The following is a 25,584-nucleotide window of genomic DNA, read 5'->3' as shown; positions in this document are numbered from 1 at the left end:
TGCTACCACCGTGGCCTACATAAACAGGCAAGGAGGAACTCGCAGTCGGGCGGCTCTCGTAGAGGTCTCTCGGATCCTGGTTTGGGCGGAGCGCAATCTTCCAGCCATATCAGCGGTCTTCATCCCGGGAGTGCTAAATTGGGAGGCGGACTTTCTAAGTCGCCAGGACGTTCATCCAGGGGAATGGTCCCTGCACCCGGACGTTTTTCAACTACTGGTGGACAGGTGGGGTCTTCCAGAAATCGACCTCATGGCGTCCCGGCACAACAACAAGTTGCCGGTGTACGGGTCTCGCACAAGAGACGAAGGGGCGTCTCTGGTGGATGCTCTGTCCGTCCGGTGGACGTTCAGGTTCGCATACCTGTTCCCTCCGGTCTCCCTTCTTCCACGGGTAATCCGGAAATTCAAACAGGAAGGAGGGACGCTCCTGTTGATAGCTCCCGCGTGGCCCAGACGGCACTGGTTCTCAGACCTTCAGGGTCTGTCCGTGGACAGTCCTCTGCGGTTGCCGCTACGACCGGACCTTCTGTCTCAGGGTCCTTGTCTTCACCCGGACCTGACTCTGCTGTCTTTGACGGCGTGGCTGTTGAGACGGCCATGCTGAGGTCCCGGGGGTTTTCCAGCTCTGTGGTGCGTACCATGTTGCGAGCTCGGAAACAGTCTTCCGCGAGGATATACCATCGCGTGTGGCATACGTTCTTCCAGTGGTGTCGACCGAGAGGTTATGCACCGCGGGAGTTTCGTCTGTCTCGGATTCTCGCCTTCCTGCAAGCGGGACTAGATCATGGGCTTCGCCTTGCTTCTTTGAAGGTACAGGTTTCGGCCCTATCTGTCTGGTTTCACCGTAGGATTGCTACAATCCCGGATGTGCGCACCTTTATGCAAGGTGTTCTCCGTATTCAGCCGCCCTTTGTTCCACCTGTGGCGCCTTGGGATTTGGCTGTGGTCCTGAGGGCTCTCCAAGGACCGCCGTTTGAACCACTGGGCTCAGTGGATATTAAATGGCTAACAGCTAAGACTGTTTTCCTTCTGGCCATTGCTTCGGCCTGACGTGTTTCTGAGTTAGGGGCTCTTTCTTGTAGACCCCCTTTCTTGGTTTTTCATGGGAACAGGGCAGTGCTCCGCACTCGGCCCGAGTTTCTTCCCAAAGTTGTTTCCCAGTTTCATGTTAACGAGGAAATAGTTGTTCCGGCCTTTAGCTCACCGGGTCTTTCCGTGGGTGAGGCCTCTTTGGATGTTGTGCGGGCCTTAAGGACTTATGTTGACCGCACTTCTTCGTTTAGGAAGTCGGACGCTTTGTTTGTCCTATATGGCTTCCGTAAAAAGGGTTGGCCTGCTTCAAAGCAAACTTTGGCAGCCTGGATCCGTATGGCTATTTCTGAAGCTTATCTTCATGAAGGCCTACCGGTCCCTCCTTCTCTGAAGGCTCATTCCACTAGGTCTGTGGGTCCTTCGTGGGCAGCTCGACGTGGTGCCTCGGCAGTTCAGATCTGCAAGGCTGCTACGTGGTCTTCTGTCCATACCTTCGTGAGGTATTACAGGTTTGACACCTTCGCCTCTCAGGATGCTTCCTTCGGGCGGCGGATTCTCCTTTCTGCACAGGAGCGTCCCCACCCTTAAAGGATACTGCTTTGGGACATCCCCAAGGTATCCTGTGGATACCCTATGGACCCTGAAGTAGAAAATCTGAGATATGGTAAGAACTTACCCTTGTTATCTCTATTTCTACGAAGTCCATAGGGTTCCACAGGACTCCCGCCCTGTCGCACCTGTGCTGCAGATGGGCTTTGCTCTGGTCACCGGTTTTCCGTCTCCCTCTGGTGAGAATGTGATTCTTGTATGTGTCCAGATCTTTGTTCTCTCTCTTCCTTCTCCTCCTCCGGCCTATGGCTTGGTAACTAACTGAGGTGCCTTGGCCCGGGGGCGGGGTATAGGAGGGGGACCTAGTGTATCCTGGGAGGCTGAAAGCTTAACTCTTTGGTGCCCTGCGACTGACGTCACACCTATACCCCCAAGGTATCCTGTGGAACCCTATGGACTTCGTAGAAATAGAGATAACAAGGGTAAGTTCTTACCATATCTCATATTTTTGAAAATTGATACTTAGCCTAACTTGCCTCTTCTTGTAGGAAATCGTTAAGTCTGATGTAACTAAGAAGGTGCTAATAGGAATATGTACTGTAGATCACCAATACAGAACCACACTTCCATGTGCAAAGCTTGTAATAAATAGACTACAGGGACTATTTTATAAATCGTATTATGTTATAAATTCTTCAAAAACTGATGTATTTGCAGGATTAGGGCAAAGTTATGTAACACTGCTATTTATTGTTTCTATAATATCTCCAGCATTATAGCAATAAAAATAGGGTGCTATTTAATATTGCCATAAACACCTAATTACCGCTATCGTCATAGTACACTATTGGCATGACGAAATGGGGCTATTTAAATAGCTTCGAAAAGCTTAGTTGGTGTTAGAGGGTTCTTCCTAATGGGAAAGTCCAGCCAGAGAGGAATCTCCTGGTGCCTCCCCAGTAAGTTAGGCGCTCCTCTGCTTCCTCCAGCGACTAAGGTGTCTATGCACATGCATAGTGGGTAAGCCTCTATCGCTATCACTGTACTGTAAACTCTGTACCAGGACAGCATCTTTTTGAAATTGCCTCGACGCAGCATCTCTTTTCACTGCGAAAAATGATAAATATGCTCCTTCATATCTTAGTGTTTTATATATTTATTGTTTAAGGGTCATTTGTAAAAATCCCCCTTATGGAATGGGTGGAAGCTTCTCTCCAAAAGGAAAAATGTGTACAGCAATTGTTTGACACATGGGAAAGCTTTATAGATATATAGGGCCTGAGTCAGAATTATACGTAAATCCGATAGTTTGCATACAACTCTAATGGAGGCTAAACGGCTGATGCTCGCAGCCTGACTGACTGGCTGCAGTCGTTTGGGAGCATAGCAGGGGTGGCGTCAGGCAGCGTCCCAGAAAATGGTGGTGCGTTTGCCCCATTTTCTGGGCATGCTGAAGCTAGTGGCTGCGTCCTTTGTATGCAGCTTCAGCTGCGTGAAAACACTGGCATCCTGAGTAACCTGAAGGTTATTCAGATGACCCATGGTTACTTAGAGTGATTCGATGCTGCTTTCCCGGACGTAGCAGCAGATCACAGAAGCCGGCAGGAAGCGTCTATTTACACAAGGCGTCCACTGTCTCCTCATGTCAAGGCCAAAATTTGTGTTTCCATTCCATAATGTGGTTTGAAACTCAGCTGCTTATCCTGGATGATCCGATATCCTCCTCCTAATAACGGTTAACCCTCTTATTCTCTTGGGGTTCCCAGCACACGCCTGCCTGACTTTCTTTTTCTGTGTTTGCCGGAACCTTTTCAGATTTTATTTGTTTATTTTGCACAGTTGCCTTTTACCTTTTTATTTATTTTTTATTGTGCCAATTGTACTTGGTTAATGCCATTGTGATCTCATTATTATTTTATCTGAAGTTCTGTCTTGATGTATATGTCTGATAGGGTGGTACGATGATTGTACTCTTAGAATTTTTCCTATGTGCATTGCTTATGTACTTTTGATCTTAAGCTTCCAATAAAGATGTTTTTTTTTTTTTCAAATCCCCCATTACATTTTTGAAAGCTTTGTAACTGAATAGAAGTGTTGTCATTTCAATAGCTTTCACATAGTGTGTTTAGAGTGAGAAAGAACCCTTGTTGTGACCTTGGTTTCTGTGCCTTGTTGGGGGCTTGAACGGAAGCAGCCTAACTGAAGTCAGTCAATATAGTTATACGTTTATTTTAAGCTGGACTATCCAATTGGAGGCTGACAAAAATGATTTTCTGGTGACACATTCCCCGATAGCCTTAATAGACTCTGTTTTATTAAATATTTTTTTTATAGTATTTGGTCTGCAAAAAGTAGCTGCTTCCTCCGTGAACAAGCCATTCCGGCGAAACGCGCATCGGCAGGAGGGTGACTGCGTTGGCGCCACGCAGGACACCCCATCTACCAGTCAGTATACACGTTGGTTTATTGTTGTTTGCTGCCCCTTCCCGTCGACTGCATGTCCCATGTGCATAGACATGGTGAGTCGCTGTGCGGCGACCGCCCCGTTCAGGTATGGGGGATGTGATCGGCTGCCATAGTTGGAGGGTTTACATTTAACGACTTGGACCACAATATATACCTAAAGGTATTGTGCTTATACACAGTTTTTGACTGCTACACATGCAGAGTGTGATATCATTTAGGCAGGGGGTTGGATCAGAACATTGCCCTTGATATGATTATATAACTATTTATAGTTAATATGTTTGTTACACTCTGCGCATACATACATTGAAAGTGAGATACTTTTTATCTAGGATATCATTGTTAGGTATACTGCTGTAATTATTGCAGGACCTGGTTAGTACGTTGGAATTACTATTTACTTGGTTACCATGTGACAGGGCACCTAGTTACCAAGGAATTGCCTTATTTAAGGCTGTATCTTGTCATTTTTTGTTTCCCATGTTCTACCAGTTTTATGTTTTAGTTGACTTCTTGAAGGTCAGACGTTGCTCCAACACTACTTTATATTTGATTTCACTATCAAAAGGTAGTTAATGATATCTCTTCAAAAAACTGTGTGTATGTATATTAAACCTGTATATGATTTCCTATCAATTTTTATTAGTCCAAGTCCATCATAAGCAAACAAATATGTTTATCAGTGTGTCAGTAATTTTTTAGCACCGGGTATCTTCATTTATGAACTCACAGTCCGGGTTTACTATGAATAATAAGGCATATTTTTCCATGCTTCCAGTACTATTTGCTTGTGAAGGGCCTTATTAACAAAGGATTTAGGGCCTGATTCAGACCCACTCGCGAGCGGCTGTCCGCTCGCAAGTGGGTCGATGGTGTGCACTGCGCATGCGCACGACGGAGGGAGCTCCGTCGTGCGCATGCGCGAGACGCGACGAGCGAAGGACTTTCCTTCACTCGTTGTGTCTGATCAAAGGGGACGTGCTGTCGATGTTGATTGACAGCACGCCCCCTTTGGTGGGCGTGCCTCCCAGACGGGGGCGTTCCCAAGGGAACGCCTACCGTCAGAAGCCGGCCCACTGACATCACTAGTGATGTCAGTGGGAGTGATTTTGGCTCTGATAGAGCCAAAATCACTCCGGGCCTTGCGGTTGAGAAACTCAACCGCAGGCTCCGGCTCGCAGTGGCGATGGTCGCGATGGTCAAGACCATCGCGACCATCAACCTGCACGCTCGTATAGGCTGTGGGTGTTGACCCACAGCTATACGAGCGTCCAGGAGGACGCTCCATAATTATGGAGGTGGGCCCTGATTCAGGGCGAGCGCTCTGGTCAGAGCGTCCGGCTCTGAATCAGGGCCTTAATCTGTTAACATATTATCCGTAATGCCAACTAAAGACCTTTCGCATACAATATTACAGGACGAGACCTTCACTATGTATTACTGTCAAAATATTTGTGATTAAGGTTTAACAGCATCATTATCTATGATAGTTTACTCACTTCCTTTCCTATCTACTCTATTAACTGATGACAATCTCATTCAAAGTAACTGTCTCATTAAGGGTCCAATGCATGATGTAAGACCTTTAACAGCAGAAGCGAAATAGTGAGTAACGTTGCGGTTACACTGTTGTTTCTAGGGGTTTAACTGCCACTGGATGATCTCTCACCCCTCATTGATGGCCTTTTTGCTAAGTGAGGGGAAGTAGAATTATAGGTGGATTAATCTTCACCCTGACCGTCCTGTTACTTCGTTCTAATTAGGTAGCATGTTATTGAGACTGGTGTGACTTCAATTATTGCTATTAAGTTGTTATGTGATAATTATGCTGCTTTAGATGTTCGCCGTTTGTTTATGATAAAATAAATCCTTGAATTATGTGATTATGTTTTTCTTGAGATATTGATTTCCATTTACCACCTATTTAATTTAATATAGATTTAAAAGGAGTCGTACATCCTTAGACCTCCCTATTGGTCATATTGTGGGTGGATTCATGTTATTTGTCTTGTCTTTTGTCCTTTGTCATAGATATATTAGTCCAGATTTATTAAAAGTTATGTTTTAATTATTTCATTTTTACAAGAGTGCTCACAAAATAGAGTTTCTTTTTCTTCTTTGGAGGCTGACAAAAATGAATTTCTGGTGACACATTCCCTGATAGCCTTAATAGACTCTGTTTTATGAAATATTTTTTTTTATAGTATTTGGTCTGCAAGGACCTTGTCATAACACAAATGTGTTCCATTTCATACAGAGGAGCCTATTTATCATCACTTAATTTTCACAAGAGCAGGTGAAAAGGCATTTTCACATGCAATTCACAGGAGTTATAGGGCCATTCATTAAGGAGGTAAAGCAGGAGATATCACAGATTACTTACCTTCCTCTTGCGGAATGGCCCGCTGTCCCCATACACTAGTATCACAGATATCTCCTACTTACCTTCCTCTTGCAGAATGGCCATTCACTTGTATGGGGAGAGAATTCATCAAGCTCCGAAAATATTATATTTTCTGAGCTTGACTGCGGGATGCTCCTGCTCCAGCATCACAACCTGCTCCTTCCCTATGGGAAAGCAGTCAGGGTTGCGATGAGTCCTTTAGGAACCCTCCGCCCCTGTCCGGCTCCTTCTGCCGCACATGTGGGCTCTTGTGCGCATGCACATTCCCGTCAAAAGATTCACTGCTCCGAAAAGGAGCAGTGTAGCGGCTCACGGGATATCGCATCAGCTGTCACCACGCCGGAGCAATGATGAATTGCTTCGGTAGAGTCAAAATGTTAATTATCCCTATAATTAATATCATGAATTAGGCCCCAGAGTGTTTAGGGCCTGATTCACAGATGTACGCTAATGCCACCGCTCCTATGAATTTGTACACAGCGGCTGTGTGAAAATATACAAATGTCGCAACCACCGGGATTTGTATTGTTCAAGCGACTGTGTACAAAGACACAAAATTGGTTGCAGATCAGTCAGTTAAAGAGCTCTAAGTAACCCTATGGTTACTCATAATGGCTGCTGCAAACGATATATTTTGTAATGCTTACGGGATTGTAGTCAGTCTGACACACACCCCCGAAAATGCTTGTGACACAGCTGCATTTGAGTCACAACGTTGGCGCCCACAACGTTCTCAGCCTGTCAATAACTTTGCGACAACGGTAATGAAACTTGACGCGTATGCGCAGATTACCGATAATAGCTCAACTGCATAAGCATGGGCATTGCGTTCATCTCTGATTTAGGCTTTTAGTTGGACCTCATTGTTCTAAAATATCTCTTTATAACATGACTAATCATGGTAGACGTTTGTAAAATGTTGACATTTTGATTTCTGATTTCCAGGTATGCAATAATGTGCGGCTACTTGTCTGAATTCGACAGTGTACAGAATAAAATCAAGAATGGCTATCTGTTTAAGGTACGTTTAATCAGATTTATAGAAGGCTAAATAAAACTAAACTTGTCGACCGCCACGTTGGCCTATGTCATACTGAAAGACACTCCTATACGGAATTGTTAGAATAGCGGTCTGCTTTATAACCGTAAAAAAATGAGAAGCTTCATCTCTTACATATGTTCAATACTAAAGTCAGAAAATTATCAATTTTATATATGTATTAACCAAAAAACAGAGTAATTTCCAAACACTTAGGTACAATCCCCCATTTCTCTATTAGCGTCTGCCCAAGATTTTTGAGACCATTTGAAGGACTGCCATCCATGATAGGACTACTCAAGAAGCCAAAGTCCAGTCTACAATCTATTTGGACCCATCTCTTAATTAAAATGCTTCCATCTTTATTCCAAAATACATCTTGTTGGGGTCTCATTAATGTAATATATAGTACAGTATGCCACAATCGTTTTAATTAGAATGTCATCTACATACATATAAGTGCATTTTCTCATATAAAACTTGCCAGGATAGAGGATAAGATGTCCCATTGAAAGTAATGACTGACTTCTGATCTCTGACACCTCTGAGCCAGCAAAATCAAGTTGTTCTGTGGGACTAGGAAGTGCCTGTTTGCACCCAGTAAACATATAATGTGCTCTATGTTGGGAGAGAGTGCCCTGAGCTGTCTCTGCTTGGCACTTACGTTATCTATCATGTGGACTACCCTCCGTCACACTCCGCTGCCATCTATATCAAATAAAGGATCTGCCAATACATCAGAGATCCATGCTATTATAGTGTAGATAAAATCACTTAAGCTGGGTACACACTAAACGATTCTGTACCCAGCAATGTCGCCCATGATCCTGGCATATCGGGCGGTCCAGTGCCCAACTGTCCGATATGTAACCCCCCGCATAGCGCTGCATGGGATCATCCACTGCATCGACTGATCTTACTAACTGTACAAAAGATCAGTGACCCCACGGTAGAGCGCACTATACGATGTACTGCATACACACATCACATTTTTAAAGATTTGTAGTTCCGATGTGTCGGAATCGGCCAATTCGTTAAAAATATTGTGTAGTGTGTAGGGGCCTTTAGCCACATTTAAGTAACACACATAGGACTGAGTCTGAGTTGGGAGCAAATCTAAAAGAGCAACTAACTTTGTATCTGGAACAAACCATGTTGCAATGCATGGGATTTTTTTTCTTCGATTTAAATATTCCCGAGTCCACCAATTTGCGCCCATACATTGCGTATATTTTTCAGTGATTTGCAGATCATTTTCTGTAAAGACAGATATGCCAGTCTTGAAAGGCCCATCATTTTACTAGCAACAATCAGCAAATCAGCTGATCGTTACCATACACTAGCAATCTACAGCCCTGACTGTTATGTTGGATTTCCTGATTTACCGATTCCGATCACCCTTTGGTCGGAATCGGCGATTAGTGTGCCCAATGCATTTTGCTCCAACCCCCCCCTCAATCCTCTGCAAAACAGGGAATTGTCACAATCCAGCCTTAGGTCTCTCTACACCTTTTAAATCTGCCCCACCTGCAGTGCCGCATGGTTTTATCAAGGTGAAAAGTTACTTGTTCTTTTTTGCTTTACTCTCAAATCAGAATCAGCCCATTAACGTCACAAATCGGATAAATCATGTCTGTGTGCCGACATTCTTTCTAAGTTTTAAATGACTTGTCACTGTAATGTTTTTTGCAGCAGTTAATTGCATAGCCTACCTCATACTAAATTATAATTTTACATAGGTTGTAGCACTTTCATGTATATTGTATGAGAAAGGGCTTCTGTGTGAAATGAATGTGCGTCTCCCATTTCATTGTGAAAGTGTGTGTTTTTATGTTTAAATGTCTTGTTTAAACAAGATTTTACACTAATGTTGTCCTTTTACAAGTATTTGGCCATTTGCAGGGTAACACTATTGTTAATTGTGATTTTAAAGCTCTGGAATGGAGTTATAGGTAACGCACTATAATAACTAACTTGTATTAAGAGTATGAGACCCCTGAATTCTTGCTCTATAAAGAAGTTAATGATACCCCTTTCACACATAGCCTAAATACCCCGCTTTTTGCCGGTGCGCGCTCACCGACCCGGGTCTAGACTATGTGTGAAAGGGACAGACTCTGGTCAGAGTCCCAGGTCTGTGACCCTGCTCTGTATCCGGGTCGGGGACTGAGATCCAGGAAATTCACGTGTATTTCCCAGGTCGTCAGTCTGAAAGGGGTATTACAGTGGCTTGCAAAAGTATATACCCCTGAAAAAAAGCAGCATTTCTTCTTTGGGGTCCATAGGGTCCACAGAAATTACCTTGGGGTATGTGGTTGGAGTGATCCAGGCACCAAACAGTTAACAAGCTCCCAGGATGCACTAGGTCCTCCTCCATATATACCCCGCCCCTGGCTACAGTTATTTAGTTTTTTGTTTGGTGTGCAGGAGTGCACCTTACTGAACAGTGGGACTGCTGCCGCAGTCCCAAAGAAGTTTTTTTTTTCATTATGAGTAAGCAGCACTAGGCATCCGGATCGACTCCCGTGCTGCTGCTCCGTCTTCCCCCGCCAGCGCCGCAACACCAGTGAGGGAACTGATGATTTCGGCGGGTGTCAGAAGCTGAGCCCAGGACTGCAGACGGGAACATTGGGGATGCAGGTAAGGTGGTTCCCCACAACCGCTGACGGCGGGAAACCACGTGGCAGTCCGTGCCTCCGGCGGTGGAGACCCGCCAGAGGACGCTGTAGTGAGGAGCCAGGTAAACTACCTCCCACACTAGACCACCAGGACATGAGGGATCCTGACAGCCGGGGGCAAAGTAAATGGTGGCGGCCATGTCAGTGTACCGGGTGGATCTATACAGCAGAGGGGAGGTATGCTCCCCCCGGCGGACCCTCCCCCAACCCAGACGCTGGTCCAGAGTCGAGGTTTCCCGCGTCTGGGTTGCTCCATCCAGCCTCCCTGTATGAGTCGGCCAGAGACCACTCTCGGTTACTCTCGGTGGCTGTGTTCTCAGGAGGTTGGGTCTGTCTCTCTGTATACCTCTCCTTAGGTGATCAGGTAATACAGAGCTCAAATATCCCACTTGGCCTGAGGCTGTTCGCAATTGACTAAAGAGCTTATTGCATATATATAATACATATTGTATATCTTTTGCATTGCATGTGACTTGTGAAATCTGCTGTGTGTTATACTGCCATTCTTCTTCAGGGTTCATCAATCAGGATCTGTTTTTTTTTTTCTTCTCTCTTACCTCAACTTACAGGTGTATTCAGGGGTTTTTCTGTGCCTCACATTTATAGAACTAAGTATTTGTGAGGTTTTGTCAAATACATTTGTTGCACTGTGCCATATTTGGGCTGTGTGCTCCTGCAGCTTACCCAGGCATAAGACAGGACCAGTATATTGTTTCCTACTAGTATCCTATATACACGGTGGTTGCTTTATACCCAGTGCCATATTGTGTGCCATTTACTCTGCAGCTATGTTCTGCAAAGGTAGGAGTATTAACAGTCATCTGCCCCCATACTGCTCAGGCAAGTTATGGGCTGCAGGCTTAAGTGATGAGGATTTAATAAGGGCTATATATATTTATAGAGGAAAATGTGTAGTGCTTAGTGGCTCTCAAAAATACAAGAACTCAATCTACCAAAAGAGATATTTATTTTAATAATGGAAATAAATAAAAAAGACATATAAAGAGGACATATAAAAACATATAATCCAAATTCAACTACAGTATAGATAGCTCCCGGGAGTACATATAATAAAAATAGAAAATCACATAGAGACAATTAATCTTCCACAATTATTTTGACAGTAATACCATCTCAATATGATGCTCTATAAGAGAATTTAAATGTAACAAAGTGGCAAATAACCTGTGGTCAATGGAAAACATGTAACTAAAGAGCCAGCCTGTTCTTATTGTTCCATGGACACTGAAGTCATTGGGATATCCCAAAGTGCACGTGTTATTGTCTTGTAATTAATTTCTGTGCTCTTTAAACTTGAAGTAAGTAGTTTAGAAAATGTACTCACATTTGGGATATGTAGATAATTGTTATCCCCATGGATGATCATCCTAAATGTCGGATAATAGTAATTAACCCACAGTGGCCTAAGGGTGCTCCAGTGGCTCACGCTGTCAGTGTACCGTACTGGGAGAGTGGAAAACGGAAGGAGCAGCGTCCAGTATACAGGTGTAAACAGCTCCAAAGATTGCCCGTGATGGTAGGCAGCGGACCCGCTGTGGTAATGGCGGCGGCAGATGGGGGCTCCAGCCGTGAATACACTTGAAGTGGAGGTCTCACCTGCGGGCGGCCGATCACACAGCAGCTTGTGGCCGGAATGAAGTTGCAATGTTCCGGCTTCAGCAGCAGCAAGCAGGCAGGACCAGCCGACCCAGACAGTGGCCTCCAAGAAGGCTACAAGTCCACTTTGTAGTCCCAAGTGGACGTAATGCCCCCTTTGGGGTTGTCACATTAGGTTCAGGCGATACAAGTACCTCCTGTACCCCCACCATGGGTAGACATCAGACGATGGTGCTCTCTACAGAGGTGCGTCTGTCTCTATCTTGGTGGCTACAGAAATCTCATCTAACCAAGAGTCGTTCCTTTTGGTGTTCGGACTGGGTAATCCTAACAACGGACGCTAGTCTCCCGGGTTGGGGCGCAGTGAACGGTCCGCGCTCCTTTCAAGACTGTTGGACATCGCTTGCATCAACCCTGCCAATCAGCATATTGGAACGTCAAGCTATCTGCAGGGCCCTCACCCTGGCCCAGCACATACTTCACGGAAAACCTGTACAGGTTCAGTCCAACAATGCCACAAAGGTGGCTTACATCGCCCATCAAGGAGGCACTCGAAGTCGGGCAGCAATGACAGAAGTGTCACTCATTCTGACATGGGCAGAGGGTCACCCGCTGGCCATCTCTGCGGTGTTCATTCTGGGAGTTCTCAATTGGGAAGCAGACTTCCTCAGCCGCCGTGACGTGCATCCCGGGTAATGGTCACTCTCCAAGAGGTGTTTCAACTCCTAGTGCATTTATGGGGCCTCTCAAGAGGTGGACCTCATGGCCTCCCGACACAATTACAAACTGCTAGTCTATGGGTCCAAAACATGAGATGCCGAGGCAACCTTTGTAGACGCACCAGTGAAGTGGACCTTCCAGTATGCATACCTATTCCATACTCTCTAGCTCAGTACAGAGGGCCTGATTCAGAGGCACTCACTATTTGCGAACGCTCGCTCTGAATCAGGGCGGATTTAAAAAAATTAAATAAAAAAATCCGCCTCCAGGCCACTCGCATAGCTGTGGGTGACCACCCACAGCTTTTGTGAGCGGCCTTGCGATGGTCGCGATTATGCGCTCGCGAGCGGTTCTGAATTAGGCCCAGAGTCTGATGGCTACATCTAATGCCTTTCATACCATGTTGCAAGGTGGGAAACCACTACTCAGTAAATCCTTTACACGTCCTGTGTTATTGTCTCAGTCCACGCACTAACCCTGACTCCTCTCCAGAGGAGGATGAGTCAATCATAAATTAATATTCCTGCCTTGGTGCGAGCTGTCAGATCCATCTTATTAATAGAAGATGATGAGCCAGCCCCTAAATCCAAGCACCCACTGTTTAAATGACAAAAAGTAGCTTCAGCAGAATTTTCTCTCACAGATCATCAAGCTGAACTCATGGCTGCAGCCTGGCAATCGCCTGGTAAGAGGTTTCATACTGACCTCATGTTACCCTATTCCTGTGGCTCATTGTGCAAAATGGGAAACACCCCCTGCGGTGGATTCACATGTTACGCGTTTAATTAAAAGCGCTATGTTGCCTGTTCCTACAGTTACTTGCTTGAAGGGTCCTATGGATAGGAAAGTAGAAGCTTGCCTCATTTCAGGGACTGTTGCCCATCCAACATGGCTATTGTATGGGTGGCTAAAGCTGGGCTGACGCACTTGGACTCTTTTCCCTCAGATGCTTCTAGGGATCAGATGTCTTTTGTTGCTCACATTCAAGATGCAGCTTCCTATTTTGGTAAAGCGACATTAGATGCCAGTCTCCTAGCCTACCAGAGTCTCGGCCGTGGCTGTGTCTGCCCACCGTACCCTGTGACTACGCTCATGGAAGGCTGATGTAAATTCCAAGAACCTTCATTGGGGAGATCTTGTTGGGCACAGACCTTGACAAGATTGTAACTACTTCTGCTAGGCCTAGGAAAGCCTAAAGGTCAGTCCTTTCCTACGAAGTCGGCTTCCACTAGAGCCGCCAAAACCAGGACCAAGCGGACCTGGAACTCCAGACGCCCTGCTTCAAAGCCTGAGGATAAAGCCTCAGCCTGACGGGACGGACCTTCCCCTGGGATATCCTAGAGTGGGAGGTCGACTTCTTCAGTTCGCCCAGTACTGGTGTCAAAACACTACAGATACTTGGGTAAGAGAAGTGGTCTCAAATGGGTACGCTCTCTCATTTCTCAGATGTCTCCCCACCAGTTTTCTATACACAGGCCCTCTTTCAGACCCGAACAAGGCCTTACAAATCCAGAAAGCCATGCAGTCCTTGATGCAAGCAGGGGTAATTGTGCCAGTCCCACTATCTCAGTGAGGGAGTGGTTGTTATTATTATATTTCTACTCTTTCTGGTTTAGAAGCCGAATGGGTCTCATCAGCGTATCCCCAACTTCAGATCCTTGAACAAATTCCTAAGGTTGCCAAAGTTCAGGATGGTACCCCTACATTCCATCATCTTAGCTATGGAGCCTGGGAACTTTATAGTATCTCTGGATATTCAGGACTCGTACCTATAGCACCCTCAGATCAGTGATATCTCCAATTTGTTATACTACGGCAACACTTCCAATTTCAGACTCTGCCCTTTGGACTTTCCACAGCTCCACGGGTGTTTGCAAAAATTATGGCTATCCGGGCGGCCCACCTGTGTAGTCAGGGTGTCCGACTGTTTCCATACCTGGACAACCTCCTGCTCCTAGCAGAATCCCCAGAAGTTCTTCACCGCCGTCTGTAGTTAACCATTGCTTTCCTGCACAAGCATGGATGGTTAATCAGCTGGAAAAAGTCCTCCCTGAATCCCTCACAGAGTTTCATCTGGGAGCCCTGCTGGATTCTCTGGATCAGAGAATCTTTCTGACATCAGACAAGATCTCCACACTTCAACTACGAGTGCGTAGATGTCTCCACACGTCGCCGAGTGTCGATCCCCTCAGCAATGTAGGTTTTGGGATCCATGGTGTCCGCCTTCGACATGATGGAATATGCTTAGTTCCATTCCAGGCCTTTGCAAAGGCTGATCCTCCCCAGGTGGAACGGGTTACCACCATCGGCGGGTTACCTTCCTAAGGTTGTGTCTCTGTTCCAAACACAGTGACAGCACATACTACTCGATCTGTGGGACCATCGTCGGTGTTTTGTCGTGTTGCCTCTGCTGAACAGTTGTGCAAAGCAGCCACGTGGTCTTCCATCCACACCTTTGTCAAATTTTAAGAATTTGACACATTTGCCTCTCAGGATGCTTCCTTTGGGCGTAGGATTCTCCTTTCAACTGAAACACAGAACTGTCCCCACCCTTAAGGGAACTGTTTTGGGACATCCCCAAGGTAATTTCTGTTGACCCCCAAAGAAGAAATTAAGAGTTATGGTATAACATACCTTTTGTTAACTCTTTTTCTTTGAGGTCCATAGGGTCCACTGGACACCCACGCTAACGCACCTGGTGTTATTGGGTAATATTTTCTTTTGTATTTCTTATGATTCCCTCTTCTTAGAGAGAGTGGTTCTAAAGTACATTTGTACTTCATTCTCATCTTTTTCCTTCTCCTGCTGTGGGCTTGGTAACAAACTAACTACCTGTAGCCAGGGGTGGGGTATATATGGAGGAGGACCCAGTGTATCCACATACCCTAACGTAATGTCTGTGGACCCTATGGACCTCGGGAAAAAAAAAGTTAACAAAGGCATGTAATACCATAACCAAATATGTTGACTGTTTGGGGGGGTTGAATACTTTTTGCAAGTTACTGTATATGCTGTTGTCATCCTCTATAACAATACTATAATGTATTTTTATCTTTCAGGAGCATTTGGACAAAGCAATAGAACTTCACCCAGAGGACCCTCTTCAGTACTACCTCTTAGGCAGATGGTGCTATGCTGTAAGTAGCTTTCATTTCTCTGCAGCATTGCACAAAATCCCTATCAGCTTCATATATTTCTACTAAAATAGGGTCAGATATAGCCAAGAATATATGTGACATCCATACTTTCATCTGATAATTAACTGATATTACTGTATTGTGGAACAGAATATGCCTTTTATATGTATATATATTTTTCTCTTTTCCTAGCACATCTACAGGGAATTTATATCCTGTATTATTGCTATATAACTACGGGAAATGTTATTTGAGGTATGAAATAAGAATAGTTTATTTTCGTGTGACTAATACAGTCCTCTCAGGATACTGCAGAATGCCCATGGACGTTAATACAAGCTACTAAAAATAGATGCCTATATTTTCTGTTAAGAGGGGAAAAAAGATCAGCCTGCCTCACACCCTGACACCTACAAGACACTTGACTCACGCGTACAGTATTTGAACTTAATGAATTTCCTTTTTGACTGTGATTCATCAGGGTATAAAAGTCATCCCTCTAAATCTGGCTACTGCTACCCAGTCAGTAATGTGTTTTCTCCTACGCTTGCATAGTGAAATCAGTTTTGTTTGTCTTTCTGTCACTTCATCAGTTTGCGAAAACAGTCATTGATATGATTGTTATCATTTGTATTTTAGAGTTTTGAAAATGCCCAGAACTAAACCAAAGGAGAATTCTAGAATTGTACAAAATGTAGAATATAGGATCACCTGTTATAATAATACAGGAAAGTTGTTAGCAAGGCGGTTAAGAGAACCAATTGTTAAGTAACAACAGTGTAATATTTGATGCAGTATGCTGCTAATATGCAGAGCCGTCCACATACAGTGTCTTCAGTCTCACCAAACAACCCCTCTCGGTGCACAGGGACCCAGTAGAGCGTCTTTGTCGCTTACCATGTTAGTATTATTCGCACATTAAAAACAACTGGAAGGGGACTTCCGCTTCCGGCTGCATGGCGTGAGCATCTCACTCACGGAGCTCCGCCGATATCCCGATTAGTCACACAGTTTAAAGGCTTTTTCTAGCCTCCATCGGGTATTCCCTTCCGTGGCTTACCTCTCCGAGCAGCTGGTATATGGAGAGATTCTTCCCTCCCGCGTCTGTACCCGCCGCTAAGCCGCTCCAACCGCGACAAGAGAAACGCAGGGCTGGAATCAATATGGCGCCGGACCCTGACAGTGAAGCTGCCTCTCCAGCACACAAAAAATCTGCGGCGGATGCCTATGATGCCCCGCAGGTAAGGAGAAGATCTACCTCCCCTGTATCATACAATGAAGTGGTAGATGCTATTACAGCCACCATGGGACCTCTGCTCAAGCAGGCTGTCAGTGATATCACTGTACAATTGCAGCAACTAACACACAGAGTGGCAGACTCGGAAAACAGGATCGGATCACTGTCTCATCATATGGCTGAGGTTCAGGGATCTGTAATCAAGCTGGAAAAAGAAAATTTCCAGTTGAAAAATAAGATTGATGACCTAGAAAACAGGTCAAGACGGAATAACTTGAGGTTAGTGGGCCTTCCCGAATCCGTCAAAGGTCAGGCACTAGCACAGTTTGTTCAGTCCACACTACCTTCCTTGCTGGGAATTACTGAAGAATGTAAAGATCTTATTATAGAAAGAGTACACAGATTGGGCCCCTTTTCCAGAGCCACAGAGGCCAGACCTAGGATCATCTTATTCAAGTGCTTAAATTATCTTCACAAAATAGCCTTTTGGGATGCTTCACGGAAAAAGCGAAATATTACATGGGAAAGCAATAAGTTATTCCTCTTCCAGGATTTTTCAGTGGAGCTAACGCGTGCTCGAAAGATGTTTTCACCCATTTGCACACAATTAATTAAAGATCGTAAGAAATTTGCTATGATATATCCTGCCAGATTACGTATATTCGATGGAGACTCCTTTGTGGATTTTACCAATTCAAAGGACGCGCAGGCATATTTCCAGGAAGCGGCCCAGGAACGTAATTGGGACATCTCGGATCCGATATCCTCACAACAGTCCTAAGATCTACAGTGTTCCTTCTCTTCAAGATTCCCTGCTTTGCTACCTTGGTGAGATGTCGCCATATACTGGACTTTATTTTAAGTTTTATGTGCAGATATCGGACAGCTGTCTTAACTGCAACAGAAGTTCAGTCTATAGGTTAACTTGCTTTGATCCATTTTGTTATTTAAATTCACCTATACGTGGTATATAGGTTTTGTTTACTTCTTTAAATTGGTGGCGGGACATTATAGATTGCCTTAATTTGATCCCGTTAGTGGCTCATAACACAATATAAGGTACTCTCTATCTATGTCATGTTTGTTACTTACCATACTATCCCCTATACGGTTTATGCTATCGGGATATCAGGTCGGAGCTTAGCGCCGGAATTATTTTAGTTGTTGTACTACTGTTTTTGATATAACAGGAAGTTCGAGATCTAGGTATATTTACCTACCCTATTTTAGGGATGTTATTTGTATGCTTATTATTACTGTTGTTTCATATTACTTTGTACCCCTTGTCTATTTTTATTTGTTTTTCTTCCTTATGTTTTATCCTCTCCATTCCTTGCCCCCCCCCCCTGGTCAATGCGGTCTTAGGTACGTCTGGGATGAAGTATAGAAAAGCTCCTTTTTTCCCTTTCAAAGTTTCATGATGTCGCAGCTCAATATAGGTTCTTGGGACGTTGGGGGAATCAACTCCCCTGCCAAGCGACGAAAAATTTTAATGTATCTGTCTAAACAAAATATTGATATAGCGTTATTACAGGAAACCCATCTGACGGCTTCAGAAACGTGTAAACTACAAATGTTACAATGGTATTTAGTTGCTTCGGCTCCATTTACTTCAAAAAAGAGAGGCGTTGCTATATTGGCCAAACGTTACTTACAATTGAAGGTTTCTTCTATATACTCTGATCCGGAAGGCAGATATGTTGTAACTGAGTTATTATATAATAACACGCCTTTAGTAATATGTAATGTCTATGCCCCTAACATATACTCTAGACAATTTTTCCAGAAATTATTAGCCAAACTCATTACTCATAGTAATTCTAGGTTAATAGTAGGAGGAGACTTCAATCTAATTTCATCTCCATATCTTGATAGATCGAAGCCCACTTTGCACTCTTCTCCTCTCCCTAAATTAGGGATTCCTCTTTTTGCTTCTAGATTGCAACTAATAGATGCTTGGAGAGCGTTAAATCCTACCGAAAAAGACTTTACTTGTATCTCAGCCATTCACAGTTCTTTATCTAGAATTGATTACCTGTTAGTATCCAAATCTATATTCCCACAAGTAATAGAAACCCATATAGACCCTATTGTTATCTCAGACCATTCCTTGATTAGGATTAAGATTCACCTACATATTGATAAAGGTCCACATAAGTTATGGCGCTTTCCTTCTCACCTCCTGCGCTCCCCCAAATTCAAAAACAGACTTGAGGCGGTTTGGGAAGAATTTCGAATTAACAACTCCGAACATGCTGAAACGAATCCTCCCTTGTTTTGGCAGGCACCTTATTCTCCAGCTGCGCTATTGCATTCAAAACCTCAAGATATTCCTCCTTGTATTTTATCCCATATCATTTTTAAAGATACATATCTCGCTTGGAGAACCTTAAATAAAAGATTACACAGACATTTTAACTCCTCACCCTATATTCCTCTCTGGGGCAATCCCTCCTTTCCACCTACTCTGACCAATACAGCCTTTCGAACCTGGCGTGCAAAAGGCTTATCTATTACAGCCAAAGTTTTTGATCCAGGAGGATCTTTACTAAGTTTTTCGGATCTTAGACAACAATTTAACTTACCTAACTCAAACTTTTATATGTATCTCCAGACGAGACATTTTATCTCGTCCATACCCCGGGCCATGCAAGAGATTTCCTTGAAAGACCCTATAACGGTGCTGCTAAAAAATAATCTTAATATGCCATATAAAATTAAATATCTCTATACGATTTTGGTTGATCTAGCTCATGATACTCAGAGGGATAGAACATTATCCTTATGGAAATCGGATTGGTCTGATATGGGAGATGATGAGAATATATTTCTGCACTACGACTCCACTCTCAAGATTTTAAGATCCTCTTATCTGCAAGAAGTTCACATAAGGACAGTATTTAGAGCCTATGTAGCACCTATTCAAAGACAACATTTTAATGTCTCATACACTGCAGAGTGTACTAAGTGTCATATCTCAGTCGCAGGTTTTCTGCATTGTATGTGGACATGCAGGAAAATCAAAAAATTCTGGCATAAATTAATAAACTATAAATTCCATATGTTCACTCCTGTTAACTCCAGACCCGAGGGCCTGCCTGTGGTCAGATTTTACGAACTGGGATCTGGGTACCAAAAAAAAGCAGTTGATCCCATTCCTCACGATTACAGTTACTGTAGCAAGGAAAGTAATTCTATGTCACTGGACAAAAACGTCCTCTCCTTCAATCTCGGAAGTTAAAATAAAACTTCTACAGCTCCTATATTTTGACAGAAGAGACACCTTTCCGGATATCAATAGAGGAGCTGAAAACTTCTATTCTAAATGGCACTTTTATATAGAATCCTTAGAACCTCCATCTCGTACTCACATTCTAAAAATTTTTAAACACACAGAGTGGTTCTTGTCTAGACAACTCTTGGAGTCTACGCATGTGGAAGTGTAATATTCTCTCATCTCGTTTATGGAAATTAGCATTAAGGACAGCTCGTACATATTTACTTTATCATTATTTGCTTATGTCTCTATTACTCCTGATATATAAATATTTGCAAATCTAAGATGGATTGATATTGGATATTGACATTCATATAAAGTGATAACATTTATTTGAGAGGATCCTATGATGTTATTCTATACCTGCAATAGATAGATAAATAGATCTATGTTACTCTATGCCTCTAACAGATTGATTGATAGAGTTCTGTTATTGACATCTATATAAAGTTATACATTTATATGATATGATGTCATGATGTTACAATATACTTGTGATCTCTAATCATATACGTATGACCAGGCCCTTTCCCTTCTTCCCTACACCTTTCCCTTTCCTACCTATCCAATTTCTTTTTATTTTTCGTTGAATGTCTTGTCCATTGTATCCCCCCCACTGTAGTTATACTATTGTGTTTCATATTTATTATACAAGTTCGATTACAGCGAGGTCATATGTTATTATAATTGACTTATTTTATGTCTGTTATAATACAAATGTGCAAGACAAAAAAAAAAAAAACAACTGGAAGCGACAAAACTACACTGCTAGACTGCACTGATCAATTTGATGTGCGACATTTGTACATCTTTGTGCGACTGCATCTTAATCTATATATGAAGTGCTACGATGCTGCAGCTTTTTCACACGCCAGGTTCATTCATCTGTGACTTTGTACATGTTTAAAACTAATTCCTGTGTGAGTAAAGTCACAGCCAGGGGTTAAAGTGGGCAGGAACGTGGTGGAACTGAGTTCCGTCACCTCTAATGGAAGGTGGAACTAGTTCCACCTTCACCAAATCCCTGCACAGAAGTCCCACAGACAGAGTCACTCACTGTCTGCCTAGGGAGTCTCAATTTCTTCAGAGGTCGCTCATTTCAGAGAAACCAGCATATAGGGAATAATCAAGCGAAGGCAATACAAAGGGGTTGAAATAAAAACATTAGGCATCCAAGTGACATACAATAGTTTGTGGGGACCCCATAAAAAAAACTCAGAGGCACGGCGTAAAAAATAACACATAATATAGAACTTTATTTTTCTTTTAAAGTGATCTAACATTGTAGTCAGCTGATGGCAGGAGTGCTAAAGATCGCATCTAAATGTATTTTACACTGTCATAGCCCCAAAAGCTTCTGGGGCCTAGGCGGCCCCAAAGCCCCCCGCCATTCACTTTAGCGTTTCCTATACACAACAGTGGGTGTGTGTAAAGAACAGTTTCACACTTGTTTTGGCCTATCAAACTAGCGTAGCTATGGGGTTGGGGAGTAGAAGGCGGGGGAGATGAGTTCCACCAACTCTCCAAGACCACTTTAAGCCCTGGTCGCAGCCCAGCGTCTCTAGTGCACTGTGAGTGGTGTTTGCTTCATTTGGGTGAGAATAAGAAGCAAGAGATCTGATCAGTATAGAGAGGGGCATGTGCAGAGATCTGATCCGTATGGAGCTGGGCATGTGCAGATATCTGATCAGTATGAGGAGGGGTATGTGCAGAGATCTGATCCGTATGGAGCTGGGCATGTGCAGATATCTGATCAGTATGAGGAGGGGCATGTGCAGAGATCTGATCAGTATGGAGCGGGGCATGTGCAGAGATCTGATCAGTATGAGGAGGGGCATGTGCACAGATCTGGTAAGTATGGAGAGGGGCATGTGCAGAGATCTGATCAGTATGGAGCGGGGCATGTGCAGATATCTGATCAGTATGAGGAGGGGCATGTGCACAGATCTGATCAGTATGGAGAGGGGCATGTGCAGAGATGTGATCAGTATGGAGGGGGGCATGTGTGGAGTCTGTGGTATGGAGAGGGGTATGTGCAGAGATCTGATCAGTATGGAGAGGGGCATGTGCAGAGATCTGGTCAGTATGGAGAGGGGCATGTGCACAGATCTGATCAGTATGGAGCTGGGCATGTGCAGAGATCTGGTCAGTATGGAGAGGGGCATGTGCAGAGACCTATCAGTATGGAGAGGGGTATGTGCAGAGATCTGATCAGTATGAGGAGGGGTATGTGCAGAGATCTGATCAGTATGGAGAGGGGCTTGTGCAGAGACCTGATCATTATGGAGAGGGGCATGTGCAGAGATCTGAGTGGTATGGAGAGGGGCATGTGCAGAGATGTGATCAGTATGGAGGGGGGCATGTGTGGAGTCTGTGGTATGGAGAGGAGCATGTGTAGAGGTCTGAGCAGTATGGAGAGGGTGAAGCAATGGTACAATGGTATGTGTAGTGGTCTGAGTAGTATGTGGGTCATGTGCAGACGTCTATGTAGCATATGGGAGTTGGATGTCAGAGTACATGATGTGACCTGAGGGCTTATGGCAGCCTGAGTTCGTGTAAGGGGTCTAAGTGGCATGTGGATCTATTTGGAGCAAGTTGCAGATCTGATATGCTGGGATTTTGGAGCTAGTGAGAGTCATATGGGGAGCATTGTGCCTGATTTATTAGGCTATATTGTTGTCTAGCTATTTTATTTATTATTGAAATGAAGGGAATTGGCTGCTTTGGAGGTTGCAGGGCATGGTGCAATTGAAGTACATCAGTTTGCCCATCACTTCATTTAGATTTAAGAGATACTTATGAAAATAGTGCACAGATTACAGCTAATTCTAGTCGTGCACTTTTGATAAAAGACTGCAGATAGTTGCTTTTTGTGGACAACACCAATGTTGTCCTGTGCACTAGATTTTATGAATCTCAGCAACTCTTGCACTCCCCTTGTTCATGTCATCATTAGGTTGTATTTAGCTATACAACAGGGCAAACAAAATTCCCTAATACAGGTGTAGTTTACTGTACTGCAGAAGGGGCAGCAATAGCTCCACCAAGGCAGATAGATGGGGATGAAGGTTATTTTATTTTATTAACATTTACTTATACAGCGCCAGCATATTCCACTATTATTGGGATGAAGACACTAATAAAATAAGACAGCGTAATAGAGGTTTACATTTAGTTAATAATTACACTAGCCCGACCACTACAAGTAGAGACACTTAGGGCACACTGTTTAACAAAGGTGAGGAATAGAACATTGTGTTCCCCCACCCTACAAACTCACCAGCAGATGGCTAGGCTTTGGTTTATTAATTTACCCAGTCAACCACCATTCCTCACTACTTATCACTGATTGCTGAGATGCTGGTTGTCGGGAAAGCAATGGCTATTTATTTAGCAATAGGACACCTCTGTTTTCAAGGGCATAACTACCATAGGTGCAATGGGTGTAGCTGCTATGCTACCCACAGCTGACTGGGGTTGTCTTAATTGTCTGTCCCATGTGTCTATGTGAGTTTTTTTTTGCCATTGGGCTGTACATGGGGCCCATAAATGACTAGTAACACCCCTGTCTGTTGGCATAACCACTACATTGCTGACCTGGCCAGATAAGATCAGAGCTTTTAAACTCATGCACACCTCTTAATCCTGTTCAGCAGTGGCGTAACTATAACTTTGCTCCCCCCTGCCAAAAAAGTTTCTGGTGCCCCCTCCCCCCCATGGCATTCTGGTAAAACAAACAGGGCTGTTTCTAGGCAATTTGGCTCCCAGTGCGAACAGTTAAAAATACGCCGCCATACACATTTTAAAAATACACGTACTCCAAAAGGGGATGTGGCCTCATTGCAAAGACTACCTTATACCCCAGTTTTGCAACCTGCACGCCCAGACATTGGCCACCACAGGAAAAAAAAAATCCTGATTCATGCCCCTTACATTATTAGTATTTTCTTCTGTATAGTAATTCCCCTTACTCATTATGCGACACACTGTAATGCCCCTTACACAGTTTGCCACAAATCATAATGCCCATTACACATTGTGCCATACACTGAAATGCCCCTTACACAGTATGCCACAAATCATAATGCCCATTACACATTGTGCCACACACCGTAATGCCCCTTACACATTATGCCACACATCGTAATGCCCATTACACAGTATGCAAACAAACATTTATGCACCTGACACCATTTTATGTCCCCACAGTAAGGCTTTTACTTACTTTTAAATTACCTGCTCGTTGTCAGGGGTCTCTTGCTCGTTGTCAGGGGTTTCATGCTCTGGGTTTGATGCTCGTTGTCAGGGGTTTCATGCATCTGTCTCCTCGTAGGCATTGGCGATTTTTGGAGGGACATTTTCAGCAGATTCCATGCAGACTGCTAGACCGCATGGAATCTGCATAAACACTGGCTGCCAGCATGTGCCCCCAAACCTCTGCAGGGGCTATTGTTACGCCACTGCTGTTAAGTAATATTCGTAACAGCATTAACTTTTTAGCATTGAACATCCCATAAACCGTTTGTTCAGGCCATGTGTAACATTTCAGAAAGCACACTGTTGACTACAGCTTAAGTCTACAGATTTGTTAGAAAAACTCCGCTTGTTGGCTTTTGTGTAAAGTGTTTGTGTATAGTTTTGCATTCTTAAGAAGTGGAAACGTCATGTCTGGATAGCTATAGTTAGACAGAAAGCCTCTTGTGTGTGTATTTCTTAATGATATATTATGGACGCGCCCAAATTTTAGTCAGAATTTCTGTCCTGTTTATTCACGCTTGCTCACTTAGAACGTCAGATTTGGTTTTGTATAATAAGTTGAATATACTTTACAAGTATGTGCTTCATTCTCCTTAATCCTAGCAAGAATGGTCCTCTTACTTCTCTATATCCTGGTATTTACATTAGTTCTATTTATCATTGCTGCCTTGCTCATTTTACTTTTCTGAACTATAATGCATCACAAATGTGCATAATGTATTACAATTCCATTAAGGCAATATACTTGTCAAAAATGTTACATTTTATTTACATAGAGGTCACAGCTAATACATGCGTATACTATTCTAGGATTATTTGTATCAGTGATATGATCCATGAGAGTAACAGGACAAGTGCTAATATTAATAATACCAGTAAAAATGTGCCCTTTGTTTGCACCAATGGTCAAACTGCAATATTACGATAAATGACTCTTCTAAGAAGCTTTGATAATTTGTCTTTATAAAGCAGAAGTTGTCATACATTACTTACACCACAATATTAGAGACTTCACGTTCTTTACCACCTCTCCAAACCCATTTTTCAGCTTAGGCCCGTATTCAATTAGAGACGAAAAGTTGGAAAGGTTTTGCCTATCCGACTTTCCGCCTCCTTCGTCTGTTTCAGAGGCGATAACTTTTTGTGTGTGTCCCCGCTTTTCGCCCTAATC

General features: G+C 43.6%; 1 protein-coding gene across 1 annotated transcript in view; it reads left to right on the top strand.

The window, feature by feature from the left end:
• Window positions 1–25,584, top strand: part of RMDN2 (regulator of microtubule dynamics 2) — a 165,320-nt gene that overhangs the window by 96,324 nt on the left and 43,412 nt on the right. Inside the window, exons 6-7 of the mRNA XM_088477642.1 lie at window positions 7,397–7,472; window positions 15,565–15,642. Of these exons, the coding sequence (XP_088333768.1) occupies window positions 7,397–7,472; window positions 15,565–15,642 (154 nt within the window). The remainder of the gene's footprint in view (window positions 1–7,396; window positions 7,473–15,564; window positions 15,643–25,584) is intronic.

Source organism: Taudactylus pleione, unplaced genomic scaffold (genome assembly GCF_031769625.1).
Source record: "Taudactylus pleione unplaced genomic scaffold, aTauple2 ptg000201l, whole genome shotgun sequence".
Classification (NCBI taxonomy): Eukaryota; Metazoa; Chordata; class Amphibia; order Anura; family Myobatrachidae; genus Taudactylus; species Taudactylus pleione.
This window is presented reverse-complemented; position numbering and strand designations above follow the sequence as displayed.